This window comes from Meleagris gallopavo, chromosome 1 (assembly GCF_905368555.1).
Source record: "Meleagris gallopavo chromosome 1, MGAL_WU_HG_1.1, whole genome shotgun sequence".
Lineage (NCBI taxonomy): Eukaryota > Metazoa > Chordata > Aves > Galliformes > Phasianidae > Meleagris > Meleagris gallopavo.
In genome coordinates this window covers 88,864,152-88,883,506 of record NC_139404.1, presented here as the reverse complement: position 1 = coordinate 88,883,506, position 19,355 = coordinate 88,864,152, and the positions used below count along the sequence as shown (strand labels likewise).

At 39.2% G+C, this 19,355-nt stretch overlaps 2 protein-coding genes across 14 annotated transcripts in view; both read right to left on the bottom strand.

The window, feature by feature from the left end:
• NSUN3 (NOP2/Sun RNA methyltransferase 3) overlaps positions 1-11,576 on the bottom strand; it is a 50,547-nt gene extending 38,971 nt beyond the window's left edge. For all 7 annotated transcript variants that reach the window (XR_014887401.1, XR_014887400.1, XR_014887402.1 and 4 more), the window contains exons 1-5: positions 11,422-11,576; positions 8,452-8,561; positions 6,689-7,032; positions 5,004-5,158; positions 4,064-4,185 (exon numbers count right to left, since the gene is read on the bottom strand). Coding sequence is in view for 3 of the 7 variants with exons in the window: in XM_085239954.1 (XP_085096080.1) it covers positions 4,064-4,185; positions 5,004-5,158; positions 6,689-7,032; positions 8,452-8,561; positions 11,422-11,517 (827 nt within the window). In the remaining 4 variants the exon portion in view is untranslated. The remainder of the gene's footprint in view (positions 1-4,063; positions 4,186-5,003; positions 5,159-6,688; positions 7,033-8,451; positions 8,562-11,421) is intronic.
• A 2,059-nt stretch (positions 11,577-13,635) lies between these two features.
• ARL13B (ARF like GTPase 13B) overlaps positions 13,636-19,355 on the bottom strand; it is a 48,299-nt gene continuing 42,579 nt past the window's right edge. For all 7 annotated transcript variants that reach the window (XM_085239911.1, XM_085239920.1, XM_085239925.1 and 4 more), the window contains one exon: positions 13,636-15,691. In XM_085239911.1, coding sequence (XP_085096037.1) covers positions 15,615-15,691 — 77 coding nt within the window. In that variant the 3' untranslated portion in view covers positions 13,636-15,614. The remainder of the gene's footprint in view (positions 15,692-19,355) is intronic.

Genomic DNA, 19,355 nt, shown 5'->3' with positions numbered 1-19,355 from the left:
CCATATATTATTACATGTCCACATGTCATAAAGGCTCTCGTCTTAACAAAAAAACAACAACCATAGAGTATGGTGGTATCCGAACCCTGAGACCTCAGTCATATGACTGCATACTACCTACTTTAAAATAAATAAATAAAAAAAAACAATCAGAATTTGCCTTCACTTTATAACAAAATAAGCAATTTGCAGCACACATATATCAAAAAAAGTGTAAAAGAAACATTGTAATTCTTCATTAAAGTACATGCGGAAAACTCTTCAGTGAAAACACAGAAGAGATACCCAATCCCAAAGAAATAATAGTGGAGTTGCTGTATTTTTTCAGTAATTCAAAATATTTAAGACAAAAAAATCTATGATGAAATTCTATGAGCACATTTATTCTATGAATCTATGTCACTGATTTAATTACAGAGAGAAAACAGCAGCTTGTAACTTCAACTGCTTGCATCCTAAGTTTCATGAGAAGCTTTATTATTTACTTAATTTTCAAAAGTCTGTGCTTCAGAAAATAATGCTGGTCTGTTGGCATGTTAGCCTTTTAGAGACTTAGGCTGCCAATTCTACCTGATGACTTAAGGGAAAACGTTAGTCTTATTTTACAGACCACACAAGCATGCCATGCACCTTGACTCTGATGTTCAAGAGCGAAGAAAAGACATTAGACATTCTGCTAAAAGTGGAGTGTTTAGGGGCTGTTCTCATGGATAGTTATCAAGTAGTCAGAAGGAAAGAAGTTCCCTGTTTGATTGCAGTTTGTTGCTGACATGCTTTAAAAAACCATGGTGATGCTGGGACACGCTCATTGTCTTGATGGAAGCATTTCATTAACTAGGGACAATAAAGTCTTTTTCTGATTCCTTAACCTAGATTCAACGCTTCATTTTGAATTCTGAAAAACAAGAACCCATACAACCCAAAAGATCAACTAGCAAAACAAACATTTCGTATTACTGACTTTGCCACCAGTAATCAGAAGGGCAGAACAGTCATGTCTCTTCAAACCTCTCATACACTCAAAATTCTCTCAAACCTTTTAGCTTTGTGCACGCTTGTCTTACACACTCAAAACTAACACATCCCCTTGTAGTTAACTACTTTCAGAGAAAACTAGGTGAAAAGAAAAAAGTCAGCTACATTTTTTGAAGTCAGTTTGAGTTCCTTTGGACCAGAACTGCATGAGACACCAATTACAGCTGTTTAACTCCTACAAGATGTCGTGTATAGAATTAAAGTAGTCTGAATGCCTTTGCTGCATTTTCTGAAGAGCATCCTGTTTGGATTTATTTTCAGCCGAATCCTAACAGTTTATTTCAGCTGCAATAAGTGGTTCAGAAATAATTACAGCATCTGTAACAGTTTCACCATCAAGTTATTATGCACTCGACCTTAACCCCCAGTTTAATTTTCATTTGAGAACTGATAATATTGGTAAATTCATTTGTGGGAACCACTGCCTTTCACGCTAGCATTCACTATCAGGAAATGAACATTCCTTACTTTGCAATTTGTTTTCTGCATGAACACTCCAAATAATAACAAGATTTGCAGCATGTTCTTGGATTATAGCACTCTGCAGGGATGCTTTGGTTTTGATATTAACAATCACTATAGTCTCAATTTCCTTCAAATCAGTGATGCCCTTGTTGCTTATAAAATTTGCTGTTCAACATCTATGCTATTCATTTACATTTCAAATTTTGTTCAGACTGGTGGAGGAAGAACGTTACATCAGTTTCAACTTTTTTTTTTTTTTCTTTTTTTTAAAGATTTTAACTCCCTGAAGCTTTCAAATACTTTGTACACTGTATTACAAAATCTTTTTCTTCCTCACTGACGTCCCCAGTTTCCCCTCCTTCTAAGGCTGATTTGCTTTAGCCAAAACCCCAAAACAGGATGACAAAATTCAGAACAGGATTACAGGTGAGGCATCACCATAAATAAAAAGAAAGTAGAAATCACAAATTATGTGCTGAATGTCACTCAAAAGAAACAAGGACTGTACTCCCTTTCGCATTTTGTAATTCTTATTTGTAGGTAACCTCTTTTGCCGTCTTCCTTATACAACAAAACTATTGTTAAACTGAAGTCACCCCTGGCTTTTATATTTTATCTTCAAATCACACCATTTCTTCCACTACTTTGAACAATACTGCTGAGATCTAGCTTTATATTTATTTTTGTTTTACAGATAGAGCAACCGAGGTGAGAGATACCCATGAACATTAAGCACAAAGCAGCCTGAATAGGTAACCCAGAGCTAGCATGAGCTGACTACAAGGAAGGTGATTTAGCATACGTTCAGCCTTCCTGGATATCACTAGAAGGTATCTATTACCAGAAAGTATCAGAGACAGAATTCAAACTGAGTTTTTGATTTATAATTACGTACCCTGGCTATAAAACAAAGGCTCAAGTAGGTAATATTCTAAATCTTAGTTTTGCAAAAATTCTAAAACACTTGCATGAATCATTTAGCCTTTCCTGGTCTCATTTTATAATTTCCTTTTTCCTCTTTCACATATAATCTGAGATGCCATTAATATTGGAAATCCATTCTAAAATAATCAGAAGGAGCAATAAAAATCTAGCAGACACATACAACGCTTCCAAGTACATTATTAGATTAAGTGTGCAATCTTTACATCATGAAACTCACCATTTAATTATTGTGCCCCAAAATCTTTTAGAGGAGAAAAATAATATCCAGTGTGCATAACAATACTGTTCAACCTACAGATCTGCTCAGATATATCTGAATGATAAAATGTAAGTCGAAGTAAAAGGATTTTAAATTCCATATCAAAACTATTCTAGTCCTTACAAAGCTTATTCTACTTGTTGCTCAATTTAGGAATAATTGTCCTCAATTTACGGATAATTCAATTTAAACCTATTTGGGGGGGGTGGCAGGTGTGTATTTTTGGTTGGTTTTGTTCTTAAAAAGTTCCTGTCGTCACGAGTCCTTCACTTCAGCATTACAAACTGCAATGATTTATGCAAATTCTCCAAATTTCATTGCATGATATATGCTTTCTTTTGGTTGGGAATCACAAATTGGATTTTGTATGTCAAATATTGAAAAGAAAAAACTGAAATAGGTCAGTGTTTTAAATATGATCGATTTCTTCAAAGGAAATAGATGACATGATGCATTACTGCAATAAGATACTCATATTTCTGCTATAAATCACAGGCTTCTGATAGGTCTTTTTCAGCCAGAACTTGTGCAAAACTATCTGGAAATGCTGCAAAGGGAACTTTCCATAACGACAACTTTTTTTTTTGTAATATGTTATATTTCCCCTCAAGTTGCTTTGACAGATAGACTTCAGGCATGGTTGTTTCTTAGTTAAAAGCACTCAAGACCAGAAGGAATTACTGAGAAGTCACAGGACAGTTTTTCCTCATTGGAGAAAAAGAGTTTCAAAGGTTTCACAAATGCTAGCCAGCCTATTTCTGGTATTATTAAGAAGTGTAATACATGACAACTTGATTTAAGTTACAAGGTGGAAGCTCCTGGAAAATAGATAGCCTCCCTCAGCCCAGTTCCCCCATAAACCACCATTCTTATACTTTTTTTTTTTTTTTTACCCAATTATTTATGGTAAGTAGTATTTTTGGGCTAACAGTAATCAAAGGGTATATATACATACACACACGACTACTCTCACAGTTTAAGAAAAAGAAGCAAACCAGGAATATTACGCAAGTTTTCACTTCAGGTAAGGAATATTTATGAAATCATTTTAGCTGTATTCACTGAAGATATACTAGACTGCTCTGAATCATCTGAAAATAGACATAGATACAAGTTAGTTAAACAGCACCATGCAGAAGTGCGAAGGACCCAGACCTCACCACTTATGTTACACCATGCAAATTTCCATACTCAAACTAATTTTCTCATCTAAACAATAATTGCAACAACATTCTCTTTATGTTCTTTTTCCTCATGCAGTGAAACTTAGGTTTGGATACTAAACATGACAGATCTTGTCCTCATTTAATTTTCGTCAACTACAAAACTCCTTTAACAGCTCTTCTTCACACTTCTCACCTTAGCAGCTGGAACTGCAGAACAGATAACTCATTCCTTTGTAGTAACCTAAGTGTAGCTTGCTGAATATCAGAAGAGAATAACCAACTTCTGTCATTTGAACAAGGAGCATCAACCAGTATCTACACAAAAAAAAAAAAAGAGCAAATAAGACAATTCACAATGCAGATATTCACTTTCTGAGAACTGTCCATCAAAGTACTTTTGCAAGCACTGAGAAAACCGTATTTTACTTTCCATCTTGGATGTGGGAACAATCTAATTAATACGTCAAGATGTGGCATTCTTAAGAAATCACCAGGTAGGAAGAGAAAACAAAGCATAAGAAGGTGCTGCTCCAAAACTACCCTCTACCTGGATAGGTCTTTCTTGTTGCCTCATGGTAACAGGATGGAAGGTGCAACAATGGCACAGTAGCAAGATCCCAAGCTGCAGTGAGTGAGGATCTGCTCAAACATGACAGCAGAAGGCAGAGAAACAAAGGAAAGAATCTACTTATCTTCAGAAGGCCTCAGGTAGGCAAGGATCTCTAGCAAAAGATACCCTTATCTCTACCTCCATCCCTTAAATGAGGTCTGGAAAGGGGTAGATGCTGGTTCCATCTCTTCTAATCACTCAGGTGCACTGCTTGCACCTGAGCTCTCCTGGGTTTGCCTTGCCTTCCCACCTGGTGCTCAATCACTGGCTCAAGCCCTGACTTTGCACTTCCACTACACACCTGAAGCCATAAGTTCTTCGTTATCAAGGCTCCTTGTCAAGACTAACTGAGTAACATCATCTAACACATGAACAAATACGCAGTAAGATTCATCAAATGATTTCTGAGGCTCTGCAGATATTTATATAACAAAGTTACAAGGTCACGTGCAAATATTTTTGTTGGGTTCAGAAAAAACAAGAAAACAAAGGGAGCAGCATAGGAAAAGTAGCAGAATGTTACCTTGTCATAGAACTCAGGCTTAAGTTCTCCAATCTGTCTACCGTCTAGGTTAGAGACAGTTATTAAGTTAAACACAGGATGTGGGATGAAGGATTCCATTGTCTGTTTCAACCATCTCGATCTCAACTCATCATACTCATTACAATGAAATTGACCTTAAAAATATTGAAAAGAAAGTAAAGGTTCTAAAAAAAAAAAAAAAAAAAAAAAAGTTACCAATTCTCAGAAATTCTACAGATACTTTTTGTGAAAGCCACTGAGCTTATAAACTATGTGCTTATGTTATCACACGTTTTATAGCACTGCTCATTTTTTATAAACCCTCACAAATTTCAACATGTTCCTACAAAGCAATCCATGAATATTTACTAGAAAAAAAAAATAAATACTTAGGGTAGCAGTAGACTTCCACTGTAAAACAAACTTTAAACATAAGTCAATTCCAGTGTATGCTATCTAAACATTGTTCTGGGCTCCTTCTGCCATTGTGCTTAGATAACCAAGTATGTATCTCTTATAAATTAACTGCCTTTTAACTAAATGAAAGCTCAGCCGACTGCATCCTATGCTGCACCCTATGCCAGAGCAGTCAGAGCTTTTAAAGATAAGTCACTTGTACTTATCAAGCACAACAATACATTTTCTCTTACATCCCTTTGCTATTTTATTAAAGTTTCTCCTTTCCCAACTCTGGACACCCACCTGTAGTTCATCCTAAATTCATGTCTGCTATAAACAGCAGAATACATCTCAGCACCCAGCCACTCAGGTACAGCCACAATCAACTTCCTTGAACCCTACCTTCTCAGCAACAAACTGATACCTTTAGAAGCAGAGGTAAAAAATCAACAAAAGTTCCCCCCCACAACTTTTTGAAAAGGTAACCCACATTCCATTTACCTCATCATCAGCACTGGATTCCTCTAAGTGAGAGAGAATGAGAACCAGCTGTAATCAGTGAGACAGGTGGTTCTAATTAACATTCTCATCTGTAAGAACCTAAGGTGCTGCAAACATTTTGAGACAATTACTACCCAAACTAACAGACAAACTTGGAAACAGCAACCAAAACTTACTTAAACCCCCTGGCCTAGCAGAACTGGGCAACACCAAGCAGCAGCTTTCTAACATGCTAGGGTTATTTGAGAGCTCTCTTCTGCAACATATAGGTAAATCAAGACTGGAACTTATTAAATACTGATATAGACCAATTTCTTGCCATAAGCTTTCTTCCCCTGCCTAGATCCAGCACATTTAATCTATATTCTATTTTACACTGGTTCATTTATTTACTTAAGCTATTTGCACAGCACTGCCCAGAATGGAAGCAGGGGGGAAAAAAGTACGAATATTCTAGGATTGTAAATTACTTAACTTCATGGGTCAACAAATCTACAAAGGACTTGAACTAAAATTCAATTCTTAGAAATAATATAAAGAAATTAGTAGGAAAAAAAGAAAAACAAAGCTACTCTGCATTTGTCTGTCAGTATGCAGTAACGTATATTTAAATAACTTCTGCCATTTTCATCAGTTTTAGGTAAACAGAATTCAAAAGAACGTTAGCAAACAGCACGGAACTGAACACTTTTATTAAATACCCTCCACTCCCATTTCCAACTCTCATATAGAACACATAGACAACTCAAATAGCCCAGATGCAAATCATCTTCTTGATACAGTACCTGGACGGGCACACTGTAGGATCACTACTGATTTACCCCCTGGCGCAGCACAGAGATCCAAAACGTCTTCCCCATCCTTCACCTCTAATGCCAGCACTGGTAACACAGAAGCAGCGTTGAGTAGATAATATTCTTTGAGTTTACCAGCCTGGTGTTTTTGTGAAGGGAACCTCCTAGGAGTTCTACTGACGTAACACTTCAGGGATCTCGGAAGATAGGGCAAAGTTCCTCTGAAGGCAGGATGATATCCCTGCGCACACAAGGTATCCTCCAGGTCAGCAGTGTGGCTGAATTTGTTGAGCAGGACAGCGTGCTGCCAGTACGATGGGTATGTGAGTACCTCTCTAGATTGGAAAAAGGACAATCTATTCAATAACTTGACAAGTAAGATAAACTTCCCACCATGCAAGAAGCCTCTTCTTACATACTGACAATCAGACGATTCTTCTGAAAACAAAAAGGAATCATTCTGATTAGATATAGTTGTGGAAAACATGCAGGAAAAGAACTTCAACAGGAAATCAAGCCATCATTTTCCCTAGTTACTGCATTAAAACAGTAACTTCTTCTGAAATAAGGTGTTCTTGATTTTTCCAAATTCTTTAACAAATGACTGTGGAAGTTATAAAATATGAAGCACAATGTTTTTACTTCTCTAGGGGCAAATAGCAACTGTAACGTTCGTCATCAGAAATCACAGCAAAAGCACATCGGCTTCGCAGTGGTCATTCCAGCCATTGCTGTATACACGCATTTGTAAAATGCAATTTTTACAAGTGTCCTTTGCTAAATTTCCATGTATGTTCTACAATCACTGCATCAGGGAAAAAAAAAAAACAAAACAACACCTTAAATGAGGAATGTCTCATTCCTTGAAGATAATCAAAAAGTAGTCTTTAAATACAGGAATGCAACTGTTCTTATTTCAATTTGATTTTTTCAGGCTTTCAATCTTTTTCTTCAAAGATTTCCCATTTTCTATTTGAATTCCTATCTGCAATATTTGCTGACTAAAAGTGGAACATAAGTTGATCCAGCCTAAGAGTTTTTAAGTTGATTCAATTCAACTAATGCTGCACTTTCATGCTTTTATTTATACAAATATATTTTCAAGAGATCATTCAGAGTAGTAACATGGTTATTAAGAATACAGAAGAAATTTTTCCACTCAAATAATGCGGCACAGCTCACGTGAGCATTCAGCTTGAAGCTAACTGCTTTTGTTCACATTCCTTATACAAGCTAAGCAATGAACTCCCCCAGAAGTGCTCTTCTATGGCTTTTTTATGAGGAACTACCATCCAGCAGGGAAGGCAAGATGTCCTCTCTGAATTCCAGTTCTCCAGCTGCTGTGTGATCAAGGCCCAAGTTAAGTGACAGATTTCTTCTAACATCTCAACTATGAAGCTGTAGAAAAATACTAACAGCAGCTGCGAAGTAAAAAGTGTTACTTTTTGAACTGTTCTATATAGAACAGCTAACAGAGCATGCAAGACAGCAGTATTCTCACAGTGCACACACACACAGGTGAACAGAAACTTAATCACCACATCAAAAAACCAATGTCAGGGAAAAACTTAGCAATTTCAACATCAAACCTTCTGCTTTTACTTCCTGCTTTTACTACAGTTCTAAATGACAAATAAATTGGAACAATTGCTACAATTTATGCAAGACTCTTTCCGAAGTTAGCTTTTAAGTGCTTTATAAGCTAACAGAACCTCTCTCATTCCCTTACCCCCAGTCTGCCCAAAACAACAGACCTGATGCTGCTCCATGCATCTCCCAGCTCTGTTGAGTACTGCTTCTCAAAGTGGTCCAGAACAACTTGACAAATTTGCTTTTGGAGCTTCCCTTTGGTTTTATTTTCCAGCTTCAGAAAAAGGAGTTAAAAAGGCAAAAAAACAAAAACAACTATTAAAATACTTTTTTCACATTAGGTCAATTAGTATCAGTGATATTCAGATATCAAGGTAGTATCTCATACGTACTAAAATGTAACAAACTGAAGGACTAAGCTAGGTCCTCTCTCCTTCCCCACCTATTAACAAGGGCAATCAAACCCTGATAAACATATTCCCCCTCCATCCACACTAGGATAATGTAGTGGGTCCTGTGGCTGTCTGATATTTGGGAGCAAAAGAAGCAGAGCGTGACTGAAAAGAATGTCTTCCTATTGTTAGGGATGTGAAAAACAATAGGAAGACATTCTACAGGTACATTGGCCAGAAGAGACAGGCCAAAATGAGTGTACCTCCTTTGGTAAATGTAAAAGGAGAACTGGCTTCAACGGAAGAAGAGAAGGCTGAGGTATTGAATGTGTTCTTTGCCTCAGTCTTGAGTGGCAGCCAGGATTCCAGTATTTCTCACATCCCTGAGCCCTGTATCCCTAAACCTCTAGGTGGAAACTGAGGCGGTAAATCCCCCCCACTGTAAGAACAGAGCAAGTCATGAGACTGAATGTGTGTAAGTCTATAGGGCCAGATGGCGTGCAATCTGGAGTTCTGAAGGAACTGGCTGAGGTGGTTGCCGAGCCGCTCTCCATCATATTTGAAAAGTCATGGCTGTCAGGTGAGGTCTCAGATGACTGGAGGAAGGGTCTCATCACTCCCATTTACAAGAAAGGGAGCAAGGAGGACCGGGAACTACAGACCGGTGAGTCTCACTTCTGTACCTGGGAAGATTACGGAACAGATCATCCTAGACAACATGCTTGATCACATGAGGAATGAGAGTGTGATCCAAGACAGTCACCATGGCTTCACCAGCGGAACGTCATGCTTGAGCAATGTGGTGACTTTCTATGATGGAGTGATGGCACTGGTGGACAAGGGGAAGGCGACCAATGTCATTTACCTGGACTTGAGCAAGGCCTTTAACAAACTGGATGGACGTGGATTTGATGGGTGAACCACTCAATGGATACGAAATTGTTTGAAAGGCCATAGACAGAGGTGGTTATCAATGGCTCTATGTCCAGGTGGAGGCCGGTAATGAGCAGCGTCCCTCAGGGGTCTGACTTGGGACCAGTGCTCTCTAACATTTTATCAATGACATCAATGACAGACTCGAGTGCACCCTCAGCAAGTTTGCTGATGACACCAATGAGTGGTGCGGTTGACACGGTGGAAGGAAGGGATGCCATTCAGAGGGTTCAACAGCAAAGTGCAAGATTGAGCTGGAGGAATCCTAGGCATTTATACAGAGTGGAAGGAGCAGTCATCGAGAGAAGGACCTGGGGGTCCTGGTGGATGAAAAGCTTAACATGAGCCAGCAGTGAGCTCTTGCAGCTCAAAAAGCAAATGGTATCCAGGGCTCCATCAGAGGAGGGGTGGCCAGCAGGGACAGGGAGGAGACTGTCCCTCTCTACCCTGCTCTTGTGAGGCCCTACCTAGAGTCCACATCTGGAGCCCCCAGTACAAGAAAGACAGAGAGCTGTTGGAGAGGGTCCAGAGGAAAGCCACAAAGATGATTAAGGGACTGGAGCACCTCCCCTACGAAGACAGGCTGAAGGAGCTGGGGCTTGTTCAGCCTGGAGAAAAGAAGGGTGCAGGGTGACCTCATTGCAGCCTTTCAATACCTAAAGGGAGCCTACAAACAGGAGGGGAATCAACTCTCTGAAAGGGTAGATAACAGCAGGACAAGGGGAAATGGTTTTAAGTTGAGGAAGATTTAGGTTGGATGTCAGAGAGAAGTTCTTTACCAAGAGAGTGTTGAGGTGCTGGAACAGGCTGCCCAGAGAGGTTGTGGATGCCCCGTCCATAGAGGTATTCAAGGCCAGATTGGATGGGGCCCTGGGCAGCCTGGTGTAGTATTAAATGGAGAGGTTGGGGACCCTGTCTGTGGCAGGGGGAGATTCATGATCCTTGAGGTCCCTTACAACCCAGGCCATTCTGTGATTCTGTGAAAAGATTGCTTCCTAGAACCTGGAACTTGTCAATCACTTCTGCCAAGGCTTACCTACACACTTAAGTAAAATCTATTGGAATCATTGTGCAAGTCCTCTAGAGCAGAGCCACAAAGCACTGCAACAATTAAGTTATTCCAGGAATAAGAAAATAATTTGAACCATGGTATTGCCTGAGTTGGAATAGACCATTAAAGGCCATTTAGGCCAACCCCCTGCAATGAACAGGGACACCTACAGCTCCATCAGGTGCTCACTGCCCTGGCCAGCCTGACCTTGACTGTGTCCAGGCATGGGGCATCCACCACCTCTCTGGGCAACCTGTTACAGTGCCTCACCACCCTTACTGTAAAACACTTTGGCCTTATATCCAACCTAAATTTTCCCTCTTAGTTTGAAACCATTTCCCTTTGCCCTATCACAACAGAACCCACTGAAGGGTCTGTCCCCCTCTTTCTTACAGTTCCCTAATTAGCTATAATTCAGCCATAATTTTGATTCTCTTCACTAAAAAAAAAAAAAAAAAAGAAACAAAACATATGTTTCACTTCACAAGAAAGAGGAAAGAATTTCTGGTTTCTAAACAAAGCCGTATTATTCACAAAGTGGACACAGAACTTTGCAGGGCTTTCCTCCTTGGGGCCGTGCCACACCTCTCCCCTCCAAGCTGGGACCATCATTCCCCCACTTCCCTTACAGCCTATCACGGCTCACCCTTAAGCACACAACCCCGGACACAGCACTCCTCCGCCGGGCCGTGCAGGAAGGGGCCGGTCGTTCCTCACAGCCCGCTTCCGGCCCCGTGCCGCCGACCGCGGCGCCTCACCTGCTCCGGCGTCTGGGCGGCCCCGCATCGCGGGCGCAGAGCAATCGCGGTGGGGAGCGGTGGTAGCAGGCGAGCTGCCGCGTGAGGCAGCCTCATGGCCGGCGTGGGGGCGGGGCGGCCGAGGGCTACTCCTCCCAGCTGGAGCACTGCGCTGCTCTCTACCGGTCAGTTGGCCTCGTGCTGGTAGCGGTTTTTTTTTTTTTTTTTTTTTTTTTAAGAGACATTGGAACTACCGTTCCATTGCTCAGCATCCCCCCGTAAAACACTAGAGACAGAATGATAGGTTGGAAAGACTACTGAAATCATCTAGTCCAACCACCAGCCCATCACCATCACCATCAGTAATGCCCACTAACCATGTTCCTCAGTGCCACAACCACACGGTTCTTTAACACTTCCCGGGATGGGGACTTCACCACTTCCCTGGGTAGCCTGTGCCAATACATTGCCACATTTTCTGAGAAGAAATATTTCCTGGTATCCAACCTGAACCTCCTCCTCCGGTGCAACTTAAGGCCATTCCCTCTCATCCTATCACTGTTACCAGGGAGAAGAGCCTGACCCCACCTCACCACAGCCTCCTTTCAGGCTTAAAGTGATAAAATCTCCCCTCAGCCTCCTCCAGAGGGAATAATCCCACTTCCCTCAGCCTCTCCCCATAAGAGCTGTGCTACACACCCTTCACAGCTCTGTTTCCCATCTCTAGACATTCTCCAGAGCCTCAATTTGCTGAAACAGAACCATGGAGACCTGCAGGCTCCTTGTGTGAGGAAGGACATCAGTTTGTTCTTTTAGCCTGCTTTTGGTGTTGTTGCTGTGGCCCACTTAAGCTAGTACACACTAGTTTGCTCTCTCAGGGGCCTGTTTGTCAGCTCTTGTTGACTTCTCCAGAAAGAGCAATTTGGAAACAGCAAGTTCCTCTAACAGGGCTCTTTGTTAATGACTGCATGTGCAGCTCCTGTGCACTTACACTGGCCTCTAAAATCCAGAATGGAAAGGGGTGCAAAGGTAAAGGCAAGAGCACCAAATAAATATTTGAGTTTCAGGCACTGACTAATGAAGGCTAGGAACACTCATGCTCACTCATGCAAATGATTGTCAAACTTCAAAGCTCGTTTAAAGTGTTTCAATCAATATCCTAAGAAGGAGCCAATGGGTGAAATGGAGCGCTCCTGCGTACTCAATTGAAAGGAAACCAGAAAGGTTTTTAATAGACACCACCAGATATGTACCGGATATGTACACATAGGTACTGGAACAGGCTTCACAGAGAGGTTGAACTGGAGGTGTTCAAGGCCAGGTTGGATGGGGCCCTGGCAGCCTGGTCTAGCATTAAATGGGGAGGTTGGTGGCCCTGCATGTGGCAGGGGGGTTGGAGATTCATGATCCTTGAGGTCCCTTCCAACCCTGGCCATTCAGTGATTCTGTGATATGGAATAAAGCTGGTCTAAAAGTACAGTTCTCTGCAGCTGTAGTTCTGCCAAGTCCTACTACTAACACACGCAAGAAAATACATACAATTTAATTGTACATTTTGCCAGTAACACAAATCACAAGCTTGTCTTAGTGAGGCATTAAGTGTGATCAGTACCATGCTCAATACCTGCCTTAGAATCCTTGAGTGTAATTTGTACTGTGCTATTTATGTGCCTGAGGAAGACTTTGTGTGGAGAGTCCAGGATGAAGGAGGAAGTTGTGAGGTGAGGGAAGCACACCTTACAGTTCTCTGCACTTCCCTCAACCGACGTCATTCCACTAGCCCAAGAGGAAAATAACTTGAAGTTATGTTAAATTCATATTCAGTGAGGCATATAGACAGATCATCAACCTTTCCATGGCCTATTTCCCTAAGTTTTGTAAAAAGTGCAGGCCTTGTTACCACAGAGCAGTTGCCAGAGCAATCCTGGGTAAGGAAATAGTTTATCTGAAGGGGGGAGTTGTTCTATCCTAGGATAAACATCTCCAAACTACATTTGCTTTTAAAATTTAGAGCTTTATATACTAGCAGTGCAAATGAGGCTTGTAGACATAAAATATTTTTGACTATTTTTGCCTCAAAAATAAAAATTATGATTACGTGGGAAATGTTGATGTTATACATTTGTTTTAGTATGTATATAAATGCAATCTTGAGCAAATAAAAAATTAAAGTAAAAGAAAAAAGAAAAAGCTATTGTGGTCAATACATTTTCATAAACAAAACGGTATGAAACATTTTTAGTACTTTGGTCATTTATTGGTACAGATTATTTTAAAATCAGAAACAAAACTAATATACATGTCCACACGCATAACACGCCCAGCACACATTTCACACATAAGTAACAACATCTTACCTTTCAGTTTCTCAAATTTTGTTTCCACAGCAGTATTTAGCTTTATTTTTTTAATAAAGACCTCAATTAATTTATTTTTTATTAGTGTTAATATAAAAGGGTAATGCATTTCTAGAAACTAAAACTGTAAAAAAAAAAAAAAAAAGCAAAAACAGAGTCAAAATAATGAAGCCAAAATAATGAAGTGGTAACAGAGTAAGAAATGGGTAAGATGGGATTGTACCTATAAAAAAATATTCAATCCTTCCTCCACTAAGTATCAAGGTTGTTTAAAGTGAAAATGACTAAGTCTCCCAAATTACACTATTAGAATATAAGAAAAGTATTCTCATGCTGACAGTCACATACAAATTGTTTTGTCTGTATGCCAAATTTGCAAGCCTGGAATACTCCTCTCTACCCAATTCAAACTTAATATTTTTAAGACTGATTCTTTTTTCCACTCAAACATACTCTTAAAAATTAATCGTGTCATTTCAATATGGTATATTTATTTGTGTAACTTACTGACATGTGGCAAAGACTTCCAGTGTCAGTGCTGAATGCATCACATCAATGTAATTTCTATTCAAATCATTAAATAATATCACTTTATGGAAAACTGAGAGCAGAATGGAAAATCAGCAAAGAGCACTTCTTAAAAAGACTCTGAATAAGGGTTCCATCCTTGTAACCAAGTGGCATGGCTATATATTGCTTTTATAAAATATACCAATGGTTGCCTCCAAAGTAAGAGGAAAGACAGCATATAGGGCATGTCAGTAATCATGTAACATAACCATTTCTAACCTGTTTTACATATCCCTTGTATTTGTAAAATTAAAATACTGCACAGGGACATTATAGAACTTCTTAAAATTCTGGAGATTCTTTTATTTTCAAGATGGCATTTTACTGTTAATGAGATTAAAAAGTGCTGGAGCTTAAATGCATATTGGATGATTCAGTTTTTCATCAGGACTGATAACTGAATTAGTGCAAAACTTTCACAATGTGCAATTTTATTATATGTTGTAACAGACAATACAGTATTCAGCTCTATTTTTCAAACTGAACTTATTACCTACACCCAACTCAGTTAACAAAACTAAAACAATGCATAAGAAAAAAATCAGGCGATTCGAATAGCATAATTTTGTAAAAAATGTATTTATATTAAACTTCCCTTTCTACCTACCTCCCTTCAGGTTGCCAGAAATAAGCAATAAAGGTAATGTAATCCCTAATAAGAGGTATTGCTACTGTAAGAAAAATGTTAAGTCAAATACATTTTACTTGCATGTATTTAGGTATCAGCTTTCTAATGCTTTCTGGGTATTGTTTCATTGGTAGTAGGTAGGAAAATCCACATATATTTTCAGATAATTTTATAAAAAGTTAGAAAAATATATTTGATATTTGTTGCATAACCTGCCTATATTCACCCTAACATACATAAAAAAATGCATTAGAACCATTTATTAGCTGTAAAAATATCAACCACTGCGCAGCACCTGGTGAAAGGTTTCAAAGAAAACATACAATCCAGTATTTTATCATCTTGAAGGTATTTTTCTTCGGGTTTATAGCTATGCATTTTCACAAGTAAACCCAAAATGTATTCCGTACTGTGTTCATAGGAGCTTCCATGAAAACACAGATCTTCCTTGCTTTCATGCTTTCTTCACCCTGAAGTGCTGGTGATGTGAAAAGTAAATGACAAAGTAGAATAGAATAAACTCCATGTTTAATAATTACCAAATTTTTACTTTGCAAGAAGCTCACAGACTGTCATTTTTAAAATTTTCCTTCATGGACAAAACCCATTTTACAAAACAATTTCTTGACCATGTTTTTTCATTGTTATCTGGGATCCAGTTAAGCAATGACATCATGGGTATCACTGTTTGGTCTTTGGTGTACAGTCAATGGCGGTAGAGGTTTTCCATAGAAATCTGTATAAAAAATGCCAGAGAAGAAAAACACATTAAATGGATGTTTATTATCTCCTTTGCTTAATAAACTGTTTAAATAAGGCCAAATGTTGTTTCCATACTGAAAGCTAGATAGCTGACATGTTTAGAGCTAATTCCTACAAAGCAACTTTCAGGCATAGTGCTAACAGCTGCTGGTGTAATGTCCAAAAAACCATTTAATTACATTTTGTTAAACATGCATCAGCACTTGGAAGATCATGTCCAGAAGTAATCTACAAACATCCTGTAAACAGCTGTTTACAAGGGTGGATAATGATATGACAAAGGGGAATGGTTTTAAGCTGTGACAGGGGAGGTTTAGGGTAGGTATTAGGAGGAAGTTTTTCACTCAGAAGGTGGTGGCACACTGGAATAGGTTGCCCAAGGAGGTTGTGGATGCCCCATCCCTGGAGGCATTCAAGGCCAGGCTGGATGTGGCTCTGGGCAGCCTGGTCTGGTGGTTGGTGACCCTGCACATAGCAGGGGGGTTGAAACTAAATGATCATTGTGGTTCTTTTCAACCCAGGCCATTCTATGATTCTATGATCCTAAATATAGAGCATGAAACATGCAAAGTATAGAAGTGGCAACAGAGAAAATTAAGAATAAAAATTTGAATTTTAGTGTATTCATTGCAGTCGTTGCAATCAAGTTTTAAGTGACAGTAACACTAAACAGCATCCAAAATTTTATTTCCATTTATGCATGGCATCTATCTTGAAAAGCATACCAATTTTCTAGAAGAACTATATTATGAATTTTTAGATATAGGTGTAACATTGCATGTTGCCAATAAAGGAATTTAAAGGAGGAAAATCATTCAAGACTATTAAGTACATTCAAAGCTATTAAGTACACCAGAAGAGAATAAGCATCGTCCTTAAATATTTGCTAGTGATATAAAAGAAAAAAGAAACAAGACACAAATCATGCAGAGTGGTACATACAAAATGTTTCACAAACGAAAAAACAAAAGATGGTAAGAGGAGGCAGGTATAAAACAAGAAAAACTAAGTAGCTTTTTGAATGATTCAAATCTCAGCTTCAGTTATATGGGCAATTTCCTCCCCAGCAAAGATTTAACAACATGCCACCAAACACAAAATTCAACTTTAACAGAGCATAGTTCTCCAATAAAAGCTGTATTACACTTGTTCTAAACATGGAATAACTTGAATTAAAACTGCATTTCCAAGCTAAAGCTAACAAAAACAAGTTGTATTGCATTGCTCTAAGAATACATATACATGTCTGCAGGATCAAGCTTTTAGCTATCATTGCATAAGCAAAATGATAAAACTTCTGTACTCTTGGAATCCCTTGACTTTAATGGAGCTAATTCAGTGTTCCATCAGTATATGAAAAGCAACCAAACTGCTAAAAATGATTGCAGGGTAGATGAAAACCTGCACAATGGATGTTTTATTACTGTCAGCTCTTTGAGGTCTGGCAGACAACTTCAGGACTGGCAGACAATTTTAGCTCCTATTATATGTAAGACAGGTTCATCATTCCTGCAAATGTATTCTCCAGTGGCAATAAACAGATACTACCAAATGTTGTGCTAGAATCATTACAATGACAGGAAAAATTGCAGTCCTTAGTGAAAGTAACAGTATAATTAAAGATTGAAATAGTTTACTATACTGCTTGTTAACTTTGCCTAAACATCCAGCACAACGTTCTCTGCTAAGAATGACACAAAATGACACAATCTATGTCCTACATAGCCCAATAACTCACACACTTTTCAGTTTGCACATTGAATTATTAAGATGGATTTACATCTCTGATAATACCTAGCATTAAAAACAGACATTTGCATTGTTGTTTTCACCTCATACTACGCTAGTTCTGTGTATTTCTGCAGCAATACCTGTACTACAACTGTGTTCAGTTTGGGGCACCAAACAGTACAGAAAGGACAATGAGGTGCTGGAGCAGGTCCAAAGAAAGGCAACAAGGCTTGTGAAGGGCTTGGAGAATGTGCCCTATGAGGAGCAACTGAGGGAACTGGAGCTGTTTAGTCTGGGGAAAAGGAGGCTGAGAGGAGACCTTATTGCTCTCTTCCAATATCTGAAAGGTGCTTACAGAGAGAGGGGGGTTGGTCTCTTCTCACTGGTGACAGGACGAGGGGAAATGGCCTCAAGTTGCATCAGGGTAAGTTTAGGTTGGGTTATCAGGAAAAAACTTCTTTACAGCAAGGGTTGTTAAGCACTGGAATAGGATCCCCAGGGAGGTGGTTGAATCACCATCTCTGGATGTATTTAAAAACTGTTTGGATGTGGTGTTCAGGGACATGATGTAGCGGAGGGTTGTTAGTTACAGTAGTATGGTTTGGTTGTACTCAATGATCTTTAAGGTCTTTTCCAATCCGAGTGAATCTATGATTCTACATCTCTGCCTCACTTAAAAAAAAATAGTAATAATACAGAAGCAGAGAAATAACTGCTATCCTGAAGTCATAAACCTTACGCTAGTTTATACCCGAATTCTGGGAAACATCTATTCCTGTGTCTTTTCATTGACTAGCAGAAACAAACAGTATAAAAACTTGTTTTGAAGCGTAAGAGGATTGGTTTCTTGACTTATATTGAAGAGCTATCAAATGATTCAGTTATATACACTCTTGGACATGGACTTTGAGAGTACTCCTGAAAATAATCTCTGCAGAAACAGAGCTCACTGAACTTTTAAATGCAGTCTTTAACTTAAATACTTAAAATCTCAAAGAAATAAAGCCTTACCAAAGTCTCAGCTGAAGGAAATAAAAAAAAAAAAAAAACACACACACCAAAAACCTATAAGCCTTCATCACAAATTATGTTCTTCAGGCCACTTGCCATCAATTATCATGAAATCAAGCTAGGAGCTTTGGCTCAATCCCAGAACTACAACATAATCAACAGATGTGGAACATAGTGGGAAGAGTTCTTTGATCATTGTATCACAATGGACAGTTCTGGGCTCTTCAGCAGGGACAAGGACGGCAGATGAGGCAGGAGATGGTTCTGTGTGAGGGACGGGATGGATTGGATAAGGATGAAGGTTGAAGCAAATAAAGCAACTGTCAGTGTGGAATTCTGTTATAGGCCACCCAGCCAGGATGATGATGTTGAAGAATTGTTCTTCAAGGAACTAAGAGATACCTCTAGGTCATCCACCCTCGTCCTTAAGAGTGACTTCAACTTGCTAGATGTTAACTGAGAATACCACACAGCTGACATAAACAGGTACAGGAGATTCCTAAAATATCTTGATAACTTCGTGGTACCAGTTCTAAGGGAGCCAATTCAGCAAAGTCCTCTCCTAGTTCAGTTGCTTGCAAACAGAGAGTGTCTCATGGGTGAAGTGGCAAATGATGGTCATCTTGGCCATAGTGACCATGAAGTATTGAATCTAAAATCTTTTATGAAAGTAGGAAAATTGTCACTAAAACTTCAATCCTGGATATGGGGAGAGCAGGGTTCAGGCTGCTCAGTGAACTACTTGGCAATGTCCCCTAGTAAACTATTTGAAGGCCTTGGTGTCCATCAATGCTGGACACTTTTTAAGTATCAATTCTTAAGAGCACAGGAACAAGCAATTACAATATGTTGGAAGTCATGTAGGCAGGAAAGAAGGCTGGCTTGTCTAAGCAAGG